The sequence below is a fragment of the Leptonychotes weddellii genome, chromosome 14 (assembly GCF_054177405.1).
Source record: "Leptonychotes weddellii isolate Sample4059 chromosome 14, ASM5417740v2, whole genome shotgun sequence".
NCBI classification, from domain to species: Eukaryota; Metazoa; Chordata; class Mammalia; order Carnivora; family Phocidae; genus Leptonychotes; species Leptonychotes weddellii.
The window spans coordinates 73,637,872-73,659,186 of record NC_138382.1 but is presented as its reverse complement, the minus strand read 5'-3'; the positions used below and the strand labels follow the sequence as shown (position 1 = coordinate 73,659,186).

At 56.2% G+C, this 21,315-nt stretch overlaps 2 protein-coding genes across 18 annotated transcripts in view; both read left to right on the top strand.

Annotated features, from left to right (window-relative positions):
* ST6GALNAC4 (ST6 N-acetylgalactosaminide alpha-2,6-sialyltransferase 4) overlaps nucleotides 1–2,755 on the top strand; it is a 7,835-nt gene extending 5,080 nt beyond the window's left edge. For 4 of the 8 annotated variants that reach the window (XM_081803676.1, XM_081803677.1, XM_081803675.1 and 1 more), the window contains 3 exons: nucleotides 95–166; nucleotides 1,077–1,184; nucleotides 2,054–2,755. In XM_081803676.1, the coding sequence (XP_081659802.1) occupies nucleotides 95–166; nucleotides 1,077–1,184; nucleotides 2,054–2,243 (370 nt within the window). In that variant the 3' untranslated portion in view covers nucleotides 2,244–2,755. Of the gene's footprint in view, nucleotides 1–94; nucleotides 219–1,076; nucleotides 1,185–2,053 lie in introns of all 8 variants that reach the window. The other 4 variants (XM_081803679.1, XM_081803678.1, XR_014140172.1 and 1 more) reach the window with 3 other exon arrangements.
* A 4,931-nt stretch (nucleotides 2,756–7,686) lies between these two features.
* On the top strand, nucleotides 7,687–19,048 carry ST6GALNAC6 (ST6 N-acetylgalactosaminide alpha-2,6-sialyltransferase 6). 10 transcript variants are annotated; one of them, XM_081803672.1, is made up of 7 exons: nucleotides 7,701–7,840; nucleotides 8,956–9,012; nucleotides 10,631–10,721; nucleotides 11,323–11,502; nucleotides 13,906–14,312; nucleotides 16,748–16,855; nucleotides 17,543–17,870. In XM_081803672.1, exons 2-7 carry the CDS (start codon nucleotides 8,987–8,989, stop codon nucleotides 17,730–17,732), a joined length of 1,002 nt encoding a protein of 333 aa, XP_081659798.1. In that variant the 5' UTR covers nucleotides 7,701–7,840; nucleotides 8,956–8,986; the 3' UTR covers nucleotides 17,733–17,870. The 10 variants fall into 10 exon arrangements, with proteins under 10 accessions (XP_081659797.1, XP_081659800.1, XP_081659798.1 ...); XM_081803671.1 differs by lacking the exon at nucleotides 8,956–9,012 and having other exon boundaries at nucleotides 7,687–7,840; nucleotides 17,547–19,048; XM_081803669.1 differs by lacking the exon at nucleotides 8,956–9,012 and having other exon boundaries at nucleotides 7,771–7,793; nucleotides 17,547–19,048.
* The last annotated feature ends 2,267 nt before the right edge of the window (nucleotides 19,049–21,315 follow it).

Genomic DNA, 21,315 nt, shown 5'->3' with positions numbered 1-21,315 from the left:
CCTCAGAGAAGCCCTCCTTGACCACCCCCGTCTGAAGGCGTACCTCCCTGCCTGACATTCTTTGTCCCCTTCCTTTGTCTCCTTGTCTTCTCAGCACTTCTGCCGCCTCCCCTGAGAATGTTAGCACTGGCTGTGACAGGTTCCTGGCCAGCACAGGGCCTGGGAGGTATTGAGTTTGAATGAGTGAGCCACCCCATAACCCCTCTGTTGAGGTGGAGGTGAGTGGCCCTCGGCTGGGAGAGTAACAGTGCTGGTGCATTGAGAGGGTTGAGGCCTGGGCTGCCCACACAGCCCCTTGCTCCCAGGTGGGCATGGGGCGTGGGAGGGTGCTGAGCAGACAGTGTTCCCTCCCTATAACTACCTATAATTCTCCCCATTTCACAGATGGGGCAGTGAGTCCCAGAGAGGTTTTCGAGCAAACCTGATACTGTGGAGCAGATTCAGGGTTTGAACTGAAGACCATCTGACTCCACACGACCATCTTTTTTTTTTTAAGATTTTATTTATTCACCTGAGAGAGAGAGATACAGGGAGAGAGCACGGGCAGGGGGAGAGGCAGAGCGAGAGGGAGCAGCAGACTCCCCGCTGAGCCGGGAGCCTGACGTGGGGCTCGATCCCAGGGCCCTGGGATCATGACCTGAGCCGAAGGCAGACACTCAACCATCTGAGCCACCCAGGTGTCCCGCCAGACAACTGTCTTACCCACTTTCAACCACTGTGCGCTATGACCTCCCACCATCTCCCCAAGCTTGGTCCCTTAGATGAGCAGAGCTTGTGACCCGGGTCCCCACACCATCGTCTGGGGGTTTTCTCAAGTCCTGTGTGGGTGGTAAGGGGCTGAACAGGCCTGGGTTTGCATCCAGCTCCACCTATTGCCTGCTGCCGATCTTGGGCTGGCTCTGTCCCCTTCCCAGCCTCCCCCAGGGTCCCCTCTGCAGGGATCAAGGTAGGGGCCCTTGGGTGGGAGGGTAACCAGCACTATGTCCTAAGAGAGCTGAGGCTGGGTCCGCCGCACAGCCCCTTGCTCCCACTTGAGTCAGGGAAGCAGCTGGGCTGACTCTTCTCCTTCCTGCCAGGAGGCAGTCGGGCTCCTTTCTCAGCACTGGCTGGTTCACCATGATCCTCGCCCTGGAGCTGTGTGAGGAGATCGTGGTCTATGGAATGGTCAGCGACAGCTACTGCAGGTCGGCCGGCCGGGTCCTGGGTGGGAGGGAAGGCCGGGGCAGGGAAGACCGTGGGCCCCCTGTCCTGACTCAGCCTGGGGGACCTCAGAGCTGTGGAGTGCAGGGTGTGTGGGCTCCCCAGTGGGCGGCTGGGGCTCAGACACCCGTTGGACCCAGTGCCTGGTGGGAAGGAGCCCAGCCTCATGACCAGTCTCACCCTACCGTTGTGACTTTGGGCCAGTCCTGCCACCTCCCAGGGCCTCCGTTTTCTCGTGCGTAAAAGAAAATAATCACACCTACCCTAGAAGGTGGTAGAAACACTTAGAGAGAGAATAGTCTACCGAAGTGCTTAGAACGGCATCGTCGGGCACCGGCTGATAATGCGTGTCAGGGATAGGTTACATCTGACCTGTTGTTGTTGATACTCTAATACTCCAGTATTATTGTAAGTAACACGTGTGGAGCGTGCAGAACAGGTCCCTGATCTTTATCTTCTGTCCTCTCTGGAGCTTGCTTGATGAGCACGTGGGCGAGACGATGGGAGCCCGTGTGCCCTCTGCCATGGCCCCTGCACTTGGCAGTCTTGATCTTTTTGGATTTGTGCTCTCAGGTGCCCATGTCCATTTTATAGACAGGTTATTTATGCTCAGAGAGTACGTCTCTGGCCCAGCGTCAGCCAGCTTGCCAGAGGCAGAGCCGGAGTCAAACTCTGGCCTTTGAGATCCGTGGGCTGTCCCGCTCCTCCCTGCGTCTGTCCTGGCCTTCCCCGGGGCCTGGCATGGGGCTCGGTGGGAGCACCCGGTGAGGGGCGGCCGCGGCAGGCGGCAGCAGGTAGCGGGAGGCGGGCGAGTTTCAGACACCGCACGTCTGTCCTTCTTCCCCGCCCGCAGGGAGGACAGCCACCCCTCGGTGCCTTACCACTACTTTGAGAAGGGCCGGCTGGACGAGTGTCAGATGTACCTGGCGCATGAACGGGCGCCCCGCAGCGCCCACCGCTTCATCACCGAGAAGGCTGTGTTCTCTCGCTGGGCCAAGAAGAGGCCCATAGTGTTCGCCCACCCGTCCTGGAGGACCCAGTAGCCCCGTCACCTGGCCGGCCGCCACGCCTTCACAGGGCCTCTGTTCCACACTCCGCCAAAAACATTTAATTTATGGATCCTGTCTCCCGCCACATGCCTCATGGACCTAAGGTCCCTTCTTGCCCTACCCTGGGGACACTTGGAGCCCTTTTAGGGCTCCGGACTTGATGGGGAGAAGAGGAGGACTGTGGCGACCTTTGCACCCTCCTCCACACCCCACTCCCTGAGTCATCCAAATCTTCATTTGGGGGTTCATCCCTTCTCTGGATCTGTCCAGTGGCCTTTGCCCCAGGGGTCAATGCCCCGCCCCCATTCACCAGCATCGTGATCTTTGATCTTGCAACAGCCCTGGTCCCTCTTCACTCTCCCCCCTCCACCTGCCTTTGGTGCCACACTAGCCAGGCTGGTTGCCCTGGTCAGGGCAGCCCGCAGCTTGCGGTTCACTGGGCAAAGGGGCCTTTGAACTGTGACTGCCACCTCTGGAGTGTACGGGTAAATGTGTGTTTTCTGGAAGCCTGTCTGAAGTGTGGTCATGTGTCTGGGGGTGGGGATTGGGGCTCCTCCCCCTGCCACAGTCCCATAACCTGTTGACTGGAGGGCAGGCTGAGTCCTTGGGCCCCTTCCCAGGCCCACAGCTGGCTGGGCTTCTGGCCATTTAATCTGCCCATGTGTTTCTTCCCCAGGAGCCTACCTGCTTCCCCACCAGGCCAGGAGGTCTGGCTCCCTGGCTGCACTTGGCTCAGGGAACGCCCCAACTCAGAGCCTTCCAGGGGACCCTTTGTCCTGCACCAGTGGGAGGAGAGTCTAGGGCCTGGGAGGAAATGACTCAGGGTGGAAAGGAAATTCCTCTACCCCATGTTGCCTCCCTGGTCCGAGTTAAATTCCAAGGACCTTACCAGTGAAATCCCCTGTTAACTCTGGAGTTGGTCACACTGCAAGGAAGGGAGGCGGAGGGCAGGCGCCAGGCTTTCCGCCCCTGAGCTTTAGTTTCCTCACCTATAAGGTGGGAAAAGCAGACCCACCAGTAAACCATTAGCAAGCGCCAGTGAGCAAGGGCCTGCAGTCACCCTGGGAGGAGGGGGCTAGCGTTAGCCCATTTTACAGATAAGGAGAAGCCGCTTGGCTGAGCCAGGATGCGATTGCCTGAGTGCCTGGGCCCTGCACTAGGGGGCTGGGTAGAGCCCACCAGAGGGCTTCACTACTCCTCCCTCCCTTTTTCCTCTCCTCCCTGCCTCCCTCCCTCCTTCCTTCCTTCACTGGAGACCAGGAGACTAATGGAGAACCGGGACCCCAGGACCTTGGGCTCTCAGCTGGGATGGAGCCCTGGGGTTCTGGCTCCTAGGCACTAGGGGCCTGCTTCATGAGCCTGTAACCTGGACAGCTGTTCAGAGTCCTATGCTTAGCATAATGCTCTGCTATTGTCAACTTGAAGTTCTTACTCTGTTTTTTAATAAGAGGCTGCACATTTTCCTTTGGCACTGGACCCCCACAAATCATGGGGCCAGCTGTGCGAGGGAGTCCGGGTGACCCAGCACCCCCTCCCCACTGCCAGGCGGGCCCACTGGCCTGGCAGTAGCCAGTGTCTCGGGGCCAGGTATTGGGCAGAGGTAACCTGGCAGGCAGATGGTTGGGAGGGGAGCTTCCAGGCTCAGAGGGATGGCTCTGGAACGAGTCCTGGCCTTGCTCAGTCTCCTGCTGTGGAACCCTGGCAGATTAGTGCCTTTCTCCGGGCCTCAGCTTCCTCATCTGTAAAAGGTATTAACGTAGTCCCTACTGGGGCTCCTGGCGGGCTCAGTTGGTAGAGTGTGCGACTCTCGATCTCAGGGTTGTGAGTTCAAACCCCATGTAGGCGTGGAGCCTCCTTAAAAAAAAAAAAAAAAAGTAGTCCCTACCCCAGGGGATTGTATGAATTCAGAGAGATGGCCCCAGGGCTGGCACTTGATAGGAGGGACCCATCATTTTCAAAAGGATCTCCCTGGCTAACCCAGTCCCCCCTTGGCAGTGACAGAGGGGCAAGAAGACCGCCCACCCTCACCAGCTGCCTCCCTGCTCACAGCCTCAACCTCGGTCTCCAAGGACCAGATGGGATTTGAACTCAACCCCCTCCCAAGAGATGGCCACCTCCTCCGGCTCCATCCCCCTCCCCCCCCCCCCAGATGCTGGCTCAGCCCCTGGGCCCAGTGCACAGAGGAACCTCTGTCCTGGTCCTGCCCCCGATGCATGTTTTTGTGCTGGGTTGGCCTAAATAATGTGTCTTTCTGGGGTGGTGACCTGGCAGGAACAATCCACCAGCTACTTCCTCCGGGCCAAAGAGGAGGACCCCTGGCTGCTCTGGTGAAGGGTTCTGGGCCTGCCAAAGGCTCTCTGAGGCAGCCCCTTCTCGGCCACTGGAGTTGCAGCAGCTTCCACAAGGTGAGTTGGGGGCCGGAGCTTCCTCCCACCTGCAAGGAGTGTGGTGGGGGTGGGGCACTGTGGTGTGCAGCCCTCTTTGGGGCTCTGTTTTCCTGTCCACAGCCCTCCTCCTTTGTCCCCTCAGCAGGCCTGCTGGGGACACATCTACTTCCTCCTGAGGTCAAAGGGGAAACTAGGTGAGCCTCACAGCCTGGAAGTGTCTTAAGGGGTCTCTTCTCTCAGAAGGAACTCGGGACCAGGCCAGGAACTCACACTCACACCTCATCTACCGGGTGAGGAAAGGGTTACCGGTTCTTCTGGATACCAGTGGACTGCTGTGTCCAGGGTCACCTGGGCCCACCTGCCCACTCCAGCCTGTCAAGAACCAGCTACTTCCTGGTTCCAGGCGCACTGCCCAGGTAACGTGAGCTTATGGAGAGCGCCTGTGTGCAGGCCCACACCTGCTGGGGGCTCTTACTGGCCTCTCCTCCAAAGGCCTTTCCCTTGGGCTCCTTCTCTGTCCAGAGGGAAAGAGGCTACAGTTTCCAGGTTTGGCTCCCACGCTGGCTCTGCCCAGGAGGCAGTGGGGAGCCTGGGGCAGGTATTGACCCCTCTGTGGGCCTTGGTTTCATCCGTGTAAACTGGGAGCTGGGGTGGTGGGTGAGGAGGTCCCTGTGGGCTCTTCCTAGGGCAAAGATTGCTAAGGGTAAGGAGGGAGGGTGGTCACACTTAGGACCCCCACTCTGGGACGGGAAGGACTGATGCAGAGGCCACCTCTGGCAGACCATGGACGGGCAGCCCTGTGGGGAGGACAGGCTCTGGGCAGGGTTGGAGGGTAGCACCAGCATTAATATGGCCGCCCATCCATGAAGGCCCTGCTGTGGGCGTGGGGCAGGCCTGGGGCTTCCGGGCAGAGCAGCTCGTGGTTATTCAGCAGACAGGCGTGGGGGAATCCCAGCCTGGGCACCTGCGCACACCCCAAGCCTCGTTTTCTCCCCCTGGAGCCTGGTGCCCATCTCATTGGTTATTTTAAGGATTCAGTGAGGTCTGTCTGCAAAGTGCTTAGCGCAGGAGAAAGCACCGGAGCTGTTCTCATCCTTGTGATTATTGACATGTTGTTCTTGTTCTTGGGGCCCAGGAAAGGGAAGCCGGCCCTAAAACTGAGCTTCCTGGAGTCAGCCTGGGCCCGCAGACATGGCAGGCCTGAGGGGGGCGCTCCAGGTCTGGATTTGGTCCAGGAGCTGGGTTGTCGCACTTTCTGATTTCTGGAGTCCTTGTCATTAGCCTGGGGCAGGAAGCAGAGCTGGGGACAGGACGCCCCCGCCCCTGGTGTAGCCTCCAACCTGCGGGGTGACTTCGGGTAAGGGGCTCCTCTTCTCTGAACCCCCAACATCAGGCTTCCCACCGGACTGCCCTGTTCCCTGCCGCGCGGTTTTCTGTCCTGGGGCTGGCAGGGCAAGGTCTGGTGGCTGAAGTTGGGTGGGGCTCAGGAAGCAGAAGGAGTTGGACAGCAGGGGGGCAAGAAGCCTTGAATCCACCTTTGGCTCTCTCCACTGAGCCCTACTGCCCAGTGGGGGTGTCTCCACAGCCTAGACGACGGACCTTGGGCCCGCCCCCAGCCCACTTTTGTTTTAATGGAACACAAAGTGGTATTAACAAGTGAGTCCAGGGGCGCCTGGGTGGCTCAGCTGGTTGGGCGTCTGCCTTCGGCTCAGGTCATGGTCCCAGGGTCCTGGGATCGAGCCCCACATCGGGCTCCCTGCTTAGTGGAGACTGCTTCTCCCTCTCCCTCTGCCTGCTTCTCTGCCTACTTGTGCTCTCTCTCTATCTCTCTGTCAAATAAATAAATAAAATCTTTAAAAAAACCCAATTTAGTGTATAGTTTTGTCTTCCAGGACTTGTCTTTTTCACTGCTCATGTTTCTAAAATCCATCCATGTCATTGTAGCTCATTCATTTTTCCCTGCTATATAATATTCCACCTCGGCATCCTGCCAAGGAAACAAATCCATTCTCCTGTTGACCAATATATGGGCTGTTTCCGGTTTTGTGTTATGTCAAGCCCTGCTACTCCAAACTTCCTTGTGGACATGTGCAAGAATTTCTCCAGGGGATATATCCAGGAGCGGAAAGCAAATTTTTACTATTTCCTTTTCCAGAATGATTAACTTCTTTCACTTGCTTTCTTCACTTAAATAGCCTGTAAATATCCTAGACATTTCTTCCTGTCCGAGCATATTGATCTGCGTCCTTCATTTTAGCTGGGCTGTTCCTTTGTTTTTGTTTTTGTTTTTTTAAAGATTTTATTTATTTATTTGACAGAGAGAGATACAGCGAGAGAGGGAACACAAGCGGGGCGAGAGGGAGAGGGAGAAGCCGGCCTCCCGCCGAGCAGGGAGCCCGATGCGGGGCTCGATCCCAGGACCCTGGGATCATGACCTGAGCCGAAGGCAGACGCTTAACGACTGAGCCACCCAGGCGCCTCTGTTCCTTTGTTTTTTTAAGCAGGCCCCTATCATGGCCACATCACATGAAACGATGTCATGAATACCTCAATGACTCTAAGAAGTAACATAACATTTTTAATCCTGACAACACCCTATGAGGTCGTTCTTCCTATTTTCCAGAGGCAGAGGAAGGGCAAGTAATATGCAACCCTGAACAGCTAGTAGGTGGCACAGCTGGACTTGAATCCAAGGGAGGACCCCTGAGTTCACCCACGGTGACTAGTGGATACAGGGCTCTGGAGGCCCCGGTTAGGGGAGCCCAGGAGAAACTCAACTGATTCCAAGCGCAGTGTGCCCCGGGACTCAGTTTCCCCATCCGGGTCGTGGAGGCAATGAAGCGAGATAGAAGCGGGTCCGTCTCACACTGAAGGGCTCCGGAAGGCTGTTGTGATTTTTTTTCATTGCCACTACCGACTGCCCAGAGGAGCAAGCGACGCGCTAGTGCAGTCAGGGCTCGGGGACACCCGCCCCTCACCCTTCCCCGCCGGCACCGCCCCGGGGCGGAGCCACCCGCGGCCCCTCCAGGTTCCGCCCGCCTCCCTGGCCTGGGCCCGAGCGGCGGCGGCGGCGGCGCTAGGACCCGGCGGCGGGGGCTGCGGCGGGGCCTGGGCGGCCGGAGCAGCGCGGACCCCGGCTCTCGGCTCCCGGCGCCATGTGAGGGGGCTCAGGGGCCGCGGGGGGCCGGGCGCTCCCCGGGGGAGGTGAGCGGGCGCCGCGCGGGGGCGGGCAGCGGGAGGGGGGCGCTGCCTGCGCCCCGGGGCAGAGGCCGCGAGCCCCCGGTCAGGGGGAAGATGCGGGGCCCCAGGGCTCCCCTAGACCCACTCTCGGCAGCCGCGCCTGGAGATCCCGGTCCTCGCGACCAAGGGCTGTCGCAGGGTTCGCGGGGCCCCTGCCGCTGACTACCCTATTAGAGCTCGGGGACCTGCCGCCGTCCTGCCTCCCTCCTCTTCCCAGCTGGGGCTAGGGCTCTGGACCGCCCGGAGTGCGGGAATTGGGGAGGGGGTCAGCGCAAGAGGAGAGGGTGAGTCGCCCCCCACCAGTGGACCCACGGGCTCAGCGACCCCCCATGTAGACAGTAGGAGCCCCCCCTTCTCCCCGGAGCCCTCCTCCCACGCAGCTTGTGGGGGCGTCTCGACCCAGCAGGAGGACTCCCCTGGCTGAGAGAGGCAAAGCCCCCAAACAGAGGGCAGGGTGTGGCCGCCACCCTTAGCCCACGGACTGAGCCCTCCTGTACTGCCAGCCTCGGGGCTGAGGACAGGCTCCTGGCCCAGCGCTCTGAGCTGCCGCCTCCCCAGCCTGAGCAGGTCGCTCCCCAGCAGGCCTGCTCCCCAGTGCTAGGCCGGGTGCTGAGCACAAACTTGGTGGCCTCTGGCCTATTCCAGCCCAGGGAGATCCTGGAAAGAGATCCTGGCAGGATCAGCTCCCTGCCAACAAGCCTGTAAACAAGGCTCCCTAGCAGACTCTGGGCAGCTCTGCCTCTCTGAACCTCAGTCTCCTTATCTGTGAAATGGGGAATGAGAGCCCTTCCCTTGCCGCGTTGCCAGGAGGATGGGGTGAGTGGATGATGCGTAGTGTGGCTTCCTGCACACCTTCCTCGATATTAGAGGGAAGTGACTAGGTTAGGTGTCCGAGAAGGGGCGGTGTTTCATTCACAAGCTCGAGGTGAGGAAGGCTTCCAACAATGAATAACCACAAGACTAGCAGCTACTGACAGGCACTGACCGAGCACTTTCAAGCCCCGTGCTTCCCTTGCCACATCTGCTCGAATCCTTTCAACAACCCCGTAAGTTACCTACTCTTATTATTACCATTTCAGAGATGAGGAAACTGAGGCTCAGAGAGGTCCCATGGCTTGCCCGAGGCCCCTCAGCCAGTAAGTGGTGGAACCGGGATTCACACTGGCACCTGAGATGCTGTATGACCGTGGCCTTATCAGAGCAGGATTGTGACGGGCATGACCAGGGGGTCGGTGGACCTGGTTGAGGGCACTGCTCAGGCAAAGGTGGGAATGTAGGGGGTGAGCCTGGGAACTGGAGTGCCCTGGTGTGTCTGGAGCGGGGGTGGGGGGTGGGGGTGGGGCATAAGAAGGAAACGGTGGTGAGGAGAGGTTCCGCCCAGACCGTGAGGGCCTGGACTGCCAGAGGGTCAGTGCTGGTGGGAGCGACGCAGGGATTCTGGACTCCTGTCTTGCGCCCTAACGGGCTGTGAGTCCAAAGACAAGCTGCTTTTGTCTTCTAATGAGCCTCAGTTTCCTGATCTGTATCGCGGGCATTGGACCCAATGAGAGTCCCGAGAGCTCCCTGACTGGCCCTCCCGCTCGGGAGAAATCGGAGACCCGGCTTGGGAGCAGGGGGGCTCCCGCGGGGAAGGGGCGGGGTTGGTCAGTGGGCGGAGTCGGAGCCCAACCAATCAGGAGCGGTATTGGGGGGAGCCTCCTTTGGCCTGAGGTTCTGTGGCTATTCCTGGTGGCAGTGTAGGAGTAAACAGCGGCCAGGTCAGGGGGCGGGGATAGCGGCGGGAGCTGGGAGGCCCCTGGAGGGGAGGACCGAGCTGGGGAGCCCAGGGCACCCGTTTCTTCCTCTGCACACTCTCCCTTTGGCCTTGAATCTGGTGGAGGTGGCTGGATGCAAGTACTTACTCCCTTTTAACAGGTGGGGAAATTGAGGTCTGGAGGGAGCTAGGACCTGTGAGGATGTCCCCTCACAGCCACGGCCGCTGAGGTCAGATGGGCAAGAAGGAAGGTCTGTCCTGGGCTGCAACGTTACTGGAGACCCCCCCCCCCTCTCAGGGTGGGGCTCTGATTATAGCCCATTGGTGAGTCTGCCCTTAATCGCCGAAGATCTTATTGTTAATTAACGAAGTCATTCAGCGAACCTCCTGCACCCATTTCCGTGGCTTCGGAGGCACAGCGGAGAATGTGAGTGAGGATCTGAGAGCTCTCAGCCTAGCCGGGAGGTGACACACAGGAAGTTGCTGGCCTACCCCAGGCTTGGAGGATGAGAGGGCATGAGCAGGGTGCAAGAGGGCAGGGTGTTCTAGATACAGGGGACAGTTTGTGCAAGATCTGGAAGGGTGCCTGTGCAGAGGAGTTTGGGGACCTAGAAGGAATATTGCTTTATTCCAAGGCCACAGGGACCTAAGTCAGAGTTTGGGAGTGTGTGTGGGCGGCGGACAAGCCCCCCAGCTGGGGAGCCAGCTTTAAGGCCTGCCAGCCCTCTAGGAGAGCTAAGGTGTGGGGAGGTCCCTGCTCAGAGAGCAGAGTGGGAGAGAGCCAGGGGCAAGGAGACAGGGCTCTGCCACCACCTGGCTGTGTGACCTCAGGCAGGTTCCTGCCCTTTCTGGGCCTCAGTATCTCCCTCTGCAAAATGGATATGGCCCTGAGCCTTGAAGTCACGGGTGGGTAGGAGAGCTGGTTGTGTGGGGAGGGTGTAGCCTTTGATCAGCTGTATTAGGGGAGAGTGCCCAAGCCATAACCTTTCTGTGACTTGCAGGTGTGACCCCACATCCCTGCCCCCTGGGCCACCTGCAGGACGCCGACCCCTGCCCCTCAGCAGACGCCAGAGAGAGATGAGTAGCAACAAAGTAAGTCCCCCTTCATTTCTTGTCCCCATCTCAGCTTTTTACTTCCTCAGCAAAATGGGCTCCTTTGGACCTGCCTCAGACCCAGGCCACCACCGGTGTCTCTTCCTACCAAGAAGTGCCTGATGCCTGAGAGGCCCTGGCTTGAGCTCTGCTGTGGCCACTGATCTCTGGCTTTGGGCGAGTTCCTGTCTCTCTCTGGGCTAGGTCTACCTCTGTCCTCCTAGGTTTGACTGGTCCATCTGTGGTAAAGGATTGGCTGAGAAGGTGACTGGGAAGGGCGGGGGGGAGGGGCAGTGGTCAGAGTCAAAGACGACAGAATGTTCTGAGCATCACTCTGACGGTGTCAGAGTGATCCCTTCATTCACGTTTTCCTGAGCTGCCTCGGTCCCAGCCCTCAGAGCTCATGGTCTAACTAGGGGGGACAGCAGTTTGAATGCAGTGTGACTGGTGCTGGGATGGGGGTGCTCAGTGGGCCGGAGGGGGTGGTGCCTGGACCCGTCTGGAATGATGAGCAGGAATGAGCCGGGCATGGCAGGTGGCAAGGACCTGAGGTGGGGGCCTGTAGGGTGGCTGGGCACTCACCAGCCTCTCCCCTCTCCAGGAGCAGCGCTCAGCAGTGTTCGTGGTTCTCTTCGCCCTCATCACCATCCTCATCCTCTACAGCTCCAACAGTGCCAATGATGTCTTCCATTATGGCTCCCTGCGGGGCCGCACCCGCAGGCCGGTCAACCTCAAGAAGTGGAGCATCACTGACGCGTACGTCCCAATTCTTGGCAACAAGGTAGCGTGACTGCTTTGGGGAGCTCTCCAAGACCGGGCTGACGGCTCATCTTCCCCACTGCCCACCATCTCTGTTCCCACCTCCTCGACCTCTTCTCTCTGCTACTTCCATTCTTTCTAAAGGAAAGGGGGGGGACCCCAGCAGTCAAGGCCCTGGTTCCAGTGCCTTCAGCCACCTGTTGGCTGTGTGACCTCCGACAGGTGCCTTGTCTCTCTCTGGGCCTCTGTTTTCTTCAAGGTCCCATTTTTAGCGCTGATGTCCTACTGCCTCCTGAGTCAGAATCCCTAAGGAGAGGTGTCTCTGGTCTTCACTGATCTCTGTCTCTGCCGGGGAGTCCACACAGGGTTTGGGAGCTGAGCACTTGAGTACTTGACAATACAAAAACAGTCATAATAATGGCTGTCCTTTGTCAGTTGCCTGCTGTGTGTGCTGGGCGCTGTGATTAGCAGTAATCATCATACCAAGCCTGTGAGGTCAGCATTGTTAGCCCCTTTGAAGAGATGGGGAAACCAAGACTCAGAGAGGTAAAGTCACTTGTCCAAAGCCACACAGCAAGGGAGGGGAGGAGCCAGGGTATTGCCCCAACCCCCCTCAGACTTGCAGCTGTGTAGAGAAGCCAAACGTTATTCCCAGGGCTTCTGTTTGCCTTGGGTAGCCATGAGACTCAGGTTGTGTTTTTGGGGTTCACCCTATAATCCTCTAAACCCTAAATGTTTTCCAGGATGCCAGGGAGATAATCAATGGCCTGGAATATGGACACCTTCCAGGAGGAGGAGGTCTCCCGATCCTGCCTGTCTTCCTCTCCTCCCTCACAAATCCTCCTAAGTCTCTCAGGATCTGAATACACCCTTACTGGGAAAGGGCCCATAGATCAGCACCTAATCAAGACCCTAAGAACTCTTAAAATAAAAATAATGGAACCTGGGAAAAGTGGAAGAGCTTGAGTGTGGGTGACACAGCAGGGAATGAGGCAGCGCTGGGCTTGTGGCTGCTTCCAGCCGGACAGGGGAAGCCAGGAGAGCCCAAGGAAGCTGGAAAAGTCATCAGTTGAGGTCCATGGGACCTGTTGTTGGATTTTGGAGTAAGGGCTCAGGGAAGACTGCCTGGAGGAGGTAGAACCTGAGCTTAGGCTTAAAGGGTAAACAGGATTCTGTGGGCAGAAAATAGGCCCCAGAGAACATGTGGTTCCAACTCATTCACCAGTGGGGAACAGTGGGGCCCAGAGGTCCAGAGGGGGCTTCCACACCCTTTCCTGACTGACAAGGTGGTGTCTTGTTTGTGGGTAGTGTGGAAATGTCAGGGGTGCCCTGGGAAGGATGCCTTCTTAGGGGAACTGGACTAAGGCTGGGGCTCTGTGGCCATATAGACCTGGGTTCCTACCCAAACACTGCACTCCTCTGCTGTGTGACTTTGGGGACATCCCTGCATGACTGTCCTGTCCTCCTGTTCCTTCAGTCTGCCCTAGCCGAGTGGCCTTCTTTTGCTTCTCAACACACTGTGGTCATTCGCACTTCAGAACCTCTGGTCTTGCTTGTTCCTCTTGCCTTGAGTACTTTCCTACGTGGTTCCTTTTCATCCTCCAGGTCTCAGCTCCGAGAGTACCCCCCCCCCCAGTGATCTTTCTAGAGTAGTCCCCACTCCTGTCCCTCTTGATCCCTTGCCCCTATTGTATTGTCTTTGTAGCATGTTTTACTCACCACCTATCATTAGTTTGTCTTTTATTTGTTTACTGTCTGTCTCTCTGACCGTGAACCTCTTGAAGGCAGGAGTGGGGTCCCTTTTATTCATTGCTCTGTCCCTGGTATTTGGCCATTAGCCAGCTTGCTGTAATATTTGTTGAATATCAAGTGAATAGCCTTTAGTTTCCCTGTCTTTAAAATGGGCAAAATAGGGGCGCCTGGGTGGCTCAGATGGTTAAGCATCTGCCTTTGGCTCAGGTCATGATCCCAGGGTCTTGGGATCAAGCCCCGCTTTGGGCTCCCTGCTTGGCGGGGAGCCTGCTTCTCCCTCTCCGTCTACTGTTCCCCCCTCTTGTGCTCTCTCACTCTCTGTGTCAAATAAATAATTAAAATTTAAAAAAAAAAGGGCAAAATAGGGGCACCTGGGTGGCTCATTCAGTTGGGCAGTCAACTCTTGATTTAAGCTCAGGCCATGATCTCAAGCCCGATATTGGGCTCCGCGCTTGGCGTGGAGCCTGCTTAAGATTCTTTCTCTCCCTTTCCCTCTCCTCTGCCCTACCCCCCCACCCCGCGCTCTCTGAATAAATAAATGAATAAATGGAATAGAAATAAAATAAAATGAGCAAAATAATTCCTGCCTCCTAGAGGCCTGGATGTACAGAGCATAGGGCTTGGCACTGAGTGGATGTGACAGACAGTGTTGACTTTCCTTGCCCCCTCCCAGACACTGCCCTCCCGGTGCCACCAATGTGTGATTGTCACCAGCTCTAGCCACCTGCTGGGAACCAAGCTGGGCCCCGAGATTGAACGAGCCGAGTGCACAATCCGCATGAACGACGCGCCCACCACGGGCTACTCAGCCGACGTAGGCAACAAGACCACCTTCCGTGTGGTAGCCCATTCCAGCGTATTCCGTGTGCTGCGGAGGCCCCAGGAGTTCGTCAACCGGACCCCTGAAACCGTGTTCATCTTCTGGGGGCCGCCGAACAAGATGCAGAAGCCCCAGGGCAGCCTTGTGCGTGTCATCCAGCGGGCAGGCTTGGTGTTCCCCAACATGGAGGCCTATGCCGTCTCTCCCGGCCGCATGCGCCAATTTGACGACCTCTTCCGGGGTGAGACGGGCAAGGACAGGTACCAGCCTCCTGCCTGCCCCCTCTGGCCAGCCCTGTGCTCTCCCTCAGCATTCTCTGCCCAGAGGGCGTGTTATTCCTAGCATGCACTGTTCTCGGGGTGTGGTCACTTCCTGCCACCCTCTGGTTAGGTTTTCCTCGGGAATTTTCTTCATGTCCAGCCCCTAGCAGGAGTCACTTCCAACATGCTCTGCATCGTGTTGTCTCCCCAGGAGGGCTTCCTCCCAGCATGCATTGCTCTGAGGGAACAGGGCTCCTAGCATGCTCTGCTCTAAGGTGGCACATGCCTAGCATCTTTCTCGGAGAGCTCCCCACAGCTCGTGGCAGGTATTCACTGTACCCAGCATGTCTTGCTTTAGGCAAGTAGTTGCTCCCAGCATGCTCTAGCCTAAGGATACATCTTTCCCAGCATGTCCTTTTCTGGCTGATCTCCCCAAAGCAGCTAGGCCTCTGCTATCCAATAGAAATAGAATGCAAGCCATATATGTAATTTAAATTTTTATAGTAGCCAAATTAAAAAAGTAAAGAGAAACAGGTAAAATTAATTTTAATATATTTTATGTAACCCAATACATGCAGCATAGAGATCCTTTACTTTGTTTGATTTATCCCTAAATATTTAAGATTTGAGGGAGCTATTATAAATTATATTTAAAATTTTAGGGGTTCCTAATTATTCATTGCTAGTATACAGAAATACGATTGATTTTTGTGTATTGACTTTATATCCTATAATCCTGCTAAACTTACTTATTGGTTCTGGGAGATTTTTGTAGGTTCATTGGGATTTTCTTTACACGTAGTCATGTTGCAAGGACATGTAATTCAGAACAGTTTTAGTTCTTCCTTTCCAATGGGTATACATCTTATTTCTTTTTCTTGCCTTATTACACTGGCCAGGACTTTTGATACAAGGTCAAGTTGTGTGGGGAGTGGGGAGAGTAGCCTTGGTCCCAGTCTTAGTGGGAAAGCATTTGGTCTTTCATCATTGAATAAGATGTTAGCTGTAGAGTTTTTAGCTGTCCTTTATCAGGTTGAAGAAGTTCCCTTCTCTAATTTGCTAAGAGTTTTCATCATTATTGGATATTGAATTTTATCACGTGTTTTTTTTGCCTCAATTGATATGATCATGTGGTTTTCCTTAAGGCTATTACTATGGTGGATTATACTACCATATATATTTTTGAATATTGATTGATTTTTGAATATTGAATCAGACTTGCTTTTCTGGAATAAACTGGTTGTTACACCACCAATAATACAGCACCTCACTTGGTTGTGGTGTATTATTTTTATATATTGCTGGGTATGATGTGCTAGTATTTTGTTGAGATTTTTGTGTCTGTGTTCATGAGAGATATCGATCTATAGTTTTGTTTTTGTACTGTCTTTACCTGACTTTGGTCTTATGGGTAATGCTGGCCTCAGAAAATGTGTAGAATTGGTGTTATTTCTTCTTTAAATGTTTGGTAGAATTTGCCAGTGAAACTATCTAGGCCTGGAGAGTTTTTTTTCGAAGGCTTTGAACGATGAATTCAATTTCTTGATAGTCACACATACTCAGGTTAATCTGTTTCATCTTGGCTGAGTTTTGATAGTTTCTGATTTTCAAGAAATTGGCCTATTTCATCTAAGTTGGGAAATTTGTGTATGTAATTGTTTATGGTTTGCTTATTGCCCTTCCCATGTCTACGGGCTCTGTGATGATATCCTCTGTTTTATTCTTGATATCGGTAACTTGTGTCTTTTCTCTCTTTGTCAGTCTCGCGAGAGGTTTATTTTCTTTTTAAACTTCCCAAAGAACCACCTTCAATCAAATATATCCAAACCATTTTCAGTTCAACATATAGTCAAAAACTACCAGTGACATTTTCTGTGTTCGTTCTTTCATACTAAAGCATCCTGTTCATATTTATACTGATAGCACATTTTAGCCACACGTCATGTGCCCACATGTGCCCACATGTGGCTCCTGGCTGCTCTAGTGGGCAGCTCCGTTCTAGGCCCTTGACTCCTTTCCATGCCCTGCTCTGAACCTGTGGTCACAGCGTGGCCTTCTCTGATGAGGCTCCCGTTAGGCGTTTGCTTCTAGTGTGGGCACAGAGGCTTCTAGCAAGCTCCGTCAAGCAAGACCATGAGTCTAGTAAGTTCATGGTCACTTGCAACCTGCCCTACTGTGACTAATCTCCCCAGGAGTTGATTCCCAGCATGCGCTGTTCTTTCAAAGGAGCTCTCCCCACACCCCGCATCTCTGCCCAGACCACCCCTCTGCCAGCATGTACATGCTCCCACGGTGGGGCTGGACTAGGGGGTCACCGAAGTGGGGAGAGGGCCCCAATGGAGGGGGCGTGGGAGGAGTTCTGGGAAGCTCCAGGTGGGGTTGACCATTCCTTCCCATCTGCATGCCCCTTCATCATGCCCCCTCTCTGCCCCCAGGGAAAAGTCCCATTCGTGGTTGAGCACCGGCTGGTTCACCATGGTGATTGCAGTAGAGTTGTGTGACCACGTGCACGTCTATGGCATGGTCCCCCCCGACTACTGCAGGTGAGCCCCCCCCCAACAACACCCAGTCACTGGCTGCAGGATGGAACCCCGGAAACTTTGGCTGGGGGGTGCCTTTGAGGGCCTCTATTTAATGGTATTCCAACTGCTCTGCGGAGATCTAGGCTTCGTGGGGCTACCTATCTCAGGGGCCTCCCCTCAACTCAGCCAGAGTCCAGAGTTCATATATTAATAATCACTATCATTAATAATATCATACAACAAGCCCGCTAGGTGACAGCTATTCTTCACTGAGTACTGACCATGTTCCAGGCCTGGCTACATTTGTTAGGTCATTTACTCCTCACAGGGACCCTAATGGACAGTTGCCTTATTCTTTCTGTTCCGGAGATGAGAAAAACTGAGGAAGACGTTTTGTGAGTGGCCTAAGGTCCCACAAACAGTAAGCACTGGGGCCAGGCTCCAGGGCCCTTACTTCTTAACCGCTACCCTACACCACCACCCTCTTAAGGAAAGGAAAAGTTTCAATCATATTAAAAGGAAAAAAAAAAGTTGGGTGGTCATAAATCTAGTCCACCCTACATCCATTTTACAGATGGGGAAACTGAGGCTCTGGGAGGGGCAAGGATTTCCCCCACTGAAGTCCTCTAGCAAGTCAGGAGCTGGGGAGCGCAAGGGCCCCACTGGTGCCTCCCCCTGCCCTGACCGCTCCCATCTGCTCTGCCCCAGCCAGCGGCCCCGCCACCAGCGCATGCCCTACCACTACTATGAGCCCAAGGGGCCAGACGAGTGTGTCACCTACATCCAGAATGAGCACAGCCGCAAGGGCAACCACCACCGCTTCATCACCGAGAAGAGGGTCTTCTCCTCCTGGGCCCAGCTGTATGGAATCACCTTCTCCCACCCCTCCTGGGCCTAGGCCACCCTGCCTGTGGACCTCTCACGGGGGTGCTCCAGAGGCTGCTCTCCTCCCAGCCACTCAACCAAGGGCCATCTCCTGGCCAATCAAGGCTGGCCAGAGTGTCTTCGGGCCAATCAGGGCCTTGTATCCTCCAGCCAGTGTGGGCCTGGGGGTATCTCTTGACCAATCAGGGATTTCAGCTATGTGGTTAATCAGGGGTGTTGGAGGTATTTCTTGTCCAGTCAGGGTCTGAGCATAGTCAATCAGGGTATTTCTGAAGTTACCTGAGGCTAAGGACATGTGCTTTCCCACGAGGCCTTGGTTCAGAGCCCCAGGATGGACCCCCCCAACATTCCCTGTTGGCTGGGACAAGGGGGTCCTGTCCGGAGCTGGGAGCTCTGTGCTGCTCCCTCACTTCCCAGAGCCAGAAAGAGAGGTTGCACGGGAGTGGGAGCTGTGTCTGGAGGCCAGGCCAAGGCATTTGTGGGGTGCTTGGCGGGGGGCGGTGGCTCCTAGAGGTGGGAGCCAGCATCCGGGTCTTGGCTCTGCCCTGAGTGGCTTTGGACAAAACCCTTGCCCCCTCTCTGGTCGCCATCCTGCCTGTGTCAGGTTCTAACGTGGAGTCTGAGGCCCCCTCCTAATTTCCCCACTGACCTCCTTGGGTCTGTCTTCCCTAAGACTGGACCCCTCCAGCCACCACCCCTTGCTGGGGGGCTCAACTCCCTGGGAGTCTAGAGTCCCCTTCCTCACCTTCTCCTGGAAACTTAGGGTATTTTTGCGTAAACTCCCACAGGGTTTGGGGGGGAGTCTAATAGGAAAGGGACAAACCTTCAGCTGTTTTCTTAGTCCCTCCACTCAGCTGCCATTAGTTTGGCTCTTAAAGAGCCAGGCTCCCTTTTCTGCCATCCAGCAGTGAGGCTTTCCACCTGTTGGAGTAGCCTTTGGGGCTGAGAAAGGCGAATCCCAGCCACACTGGGGTTTCATGCAGTCCCTTTGTCTGCAGCTGCTGGAGTCGTCCAAGGGTCTCCCGTCAGCTGGGCCTGGGAAGGCTCTCAGGGGACCAGGAGCCACGTCGCCTGGGTTCTGCCCCCTCACTCTACATCAGGCACTTTTTTGCTGGACCTCAGTGGGGTGGGCTTGCCCCTGCTCTTCCAGAGCCTGGAAGGGAAGACTGGAGGGCTTCCTGGAGGAGGCTGTGGAGCGGGAGGGGTCAGGTGGAGGAGGAAGAGGCCAGCAGCAAGCCTTTGCACATTGGGGTGGGGGCTGGGAGCCGGCGACTACCCCACACTTGGTTTTGTAACGATTTGTACAGGAATAAATGCACCTAAGCTCTGGTTCTGTTTCCTGTGTCTCTTGGATCCAGCTTGGCTCTCTCTGGTCCTGCTGTGGGCTTCCTCAGGACGGTGCCCACACCCTCCAGGCTGGGAGCTCACACACAGGATGGCCAGCTTTTGCAGCTGGCCAGTGAGTCATGTATTTTGCAGCTTGGGTGGAGGCCTTGCAGCTCCAGAGGTGTGTGGGGTTCCCAGAACCAAGCCCACCTGGCTTTTCCAGTCCCTCCTCCCCCGTTCCTGTGTCTCAGGCAAGTCACTTCACCTCTCAGAGCCCTGGTTCACTCATGGGTGAGACAGGTCCAGGCACTGTTCTCCAGGTTCTAGGGAGTTCTAGGAAGGGGAGGGGCCCTGTGGCAGTTCTGTTCCAGACAGGCCCTGGAGGGTGCTAAGGACTGCGGGACAATGACACAGGGCACTTTGTAGAGGTGACATTCTTCTGAGGCCTGAAGGAGGAGGAGGAGGCCTGCAGAAGTTCGGGGGGCAGTGCTTCTGGCAGGGAGAAGGGGGAGGGGGGCATGATAGCGCTGTCGCGAAAGCAGCTTCAGGGGACTGGAGGGAGGAAGCCAGAGCAGCACGATGAAGGGGAGACTGCTGGGGGCGGGGGTTTCAGAGTTTGGTTCTAGGGCCTGGGGGCGCTGAGGGCAGGGAGTGGAAATTTCCTGCAGGGCCCAGGGGGGAGGAGGCCGCACGGCTGCAGCCCTGGGAGGAGCCTGGTGAGTCCTGGACTCCACAGGGCTGCCGCCACCCTCTAGGCAAAAGGGTTTGTTTACTCCCCGTTGGCAGGAGGAAGGGGGTCCGTGACCCTGGCAGATTACAACCTGTTTAGGCAGATAAGATGCCCTTGGGAGCGGAGGCCTGACAAAGGGCGCTGTGTGAGACCAGGGTGGGCTGCGGGGACTCGGGGGAGGAGCTCTCCCCGGGCACAGGGCCAGCTGGGAGGGTGGGCCACAGAGCTGGGAGGCAAGAGGGGCACCCTGCTTTTGTCTCTCGCCCAAGTGTAGGTTCATGCAATATGCCGTCAGGTGTCTTGCGCTGCGTTAGGTGCAATTGGTGAGGGAAGGAGAATGGCCCGAACAAAACCTGGTGGCGGGACCCACAGCCTCACTCAAGACAGCAGCGAGGCCACAGAAGGAGGGAGCAGTGGGAAATGAGGCTGCTTGGGGCTAGATGGGAAAAGGCCCTGAGTATCAGCACGAGATGGGCTAAGTCACAGCCCTTGGACGGCAGCAGGATGGACAGGAGGCCGGGACGTTGCAGGGCCCAGACCTGGGGCTCACCAGGTACAATAATGGTGGTGGTGGTTGGCCTGTCAGAGGGACAGGGACTCCTTGCAAAGTCCTTACGTGGGGGGCCTAAGGCCCTGCAAGGGAATGGTAAGATGGCAATACGGCACACTTCCAGTCCCACACAAAGGCTTCTGGGAATCTGGGTGCAGGCAGAGGTTTCTAGGTAGATTCTCTCCCAGAACACTGTGGCCCTTTTGTCTGCTCATTTGTGGGCATGAAGGGAGGTGCCATAGGAGGGCACTAAGAGGGGGGTTGGTGGGGCGCCTGGGTGGCCCAGTCAGTTAAGCGTCTGCCTTCGGCTCAGGTCATGATCCCGGGGTCCTGGGATCGAGCCCTGTGTTGGGCTCCCTGCTCAGTGGGGAGCCTGCTTCTCCCTCTTTCTCTGCCTGCCGCTCCCCTTGCTTGTGCTCTCTCTGTTAAAATAAAATCTTAAAAAAAAAAGAGGGGCGCTGGTTGCTGGGGGTGGACCCTGGGACAGTTCAATTTAGCATCAGAAGGTAGGACTTGGGAAGATGCTGAGGGCAGGAGGCACGGGGCCCTCAGCCCCACAAACTCACTGCCTCAGATGGGACCCAGCAGAGACTGGTCCACTCACTGCCAAAACTAACTTCCTAAAGCGACCTCACTATGGTCCTCTCTGCTCTGAAACCTTCACTGGCTCCCCAGTGTGGGCAGGACCAAACCTACCTCTTCCTTTGAGGTTCAGAGCCCCCCATATCCCTGTGCATCTCTGAGGCCTCTACCCCTGACCCCCACCCCCTTGGGGCTGGGGGCATCTCCCACCATCTGCAGACCTGACGTGTCCTTCCTGAAAGTAGCCACTCCAGCTGTTGCCTACAATGCTCAGCTCAGCGCCTGCCTGGGGCAGCTAGGCTCTGCGTGGTTCCAGCTGTGAGCCTCAGAGTGAGGCTGCCCCAGAGTCAGCCTCCCCCCAGCTGGCTCGTTTCAAGCCTTGGGATTCTTTCTTTAACCAAAATATTT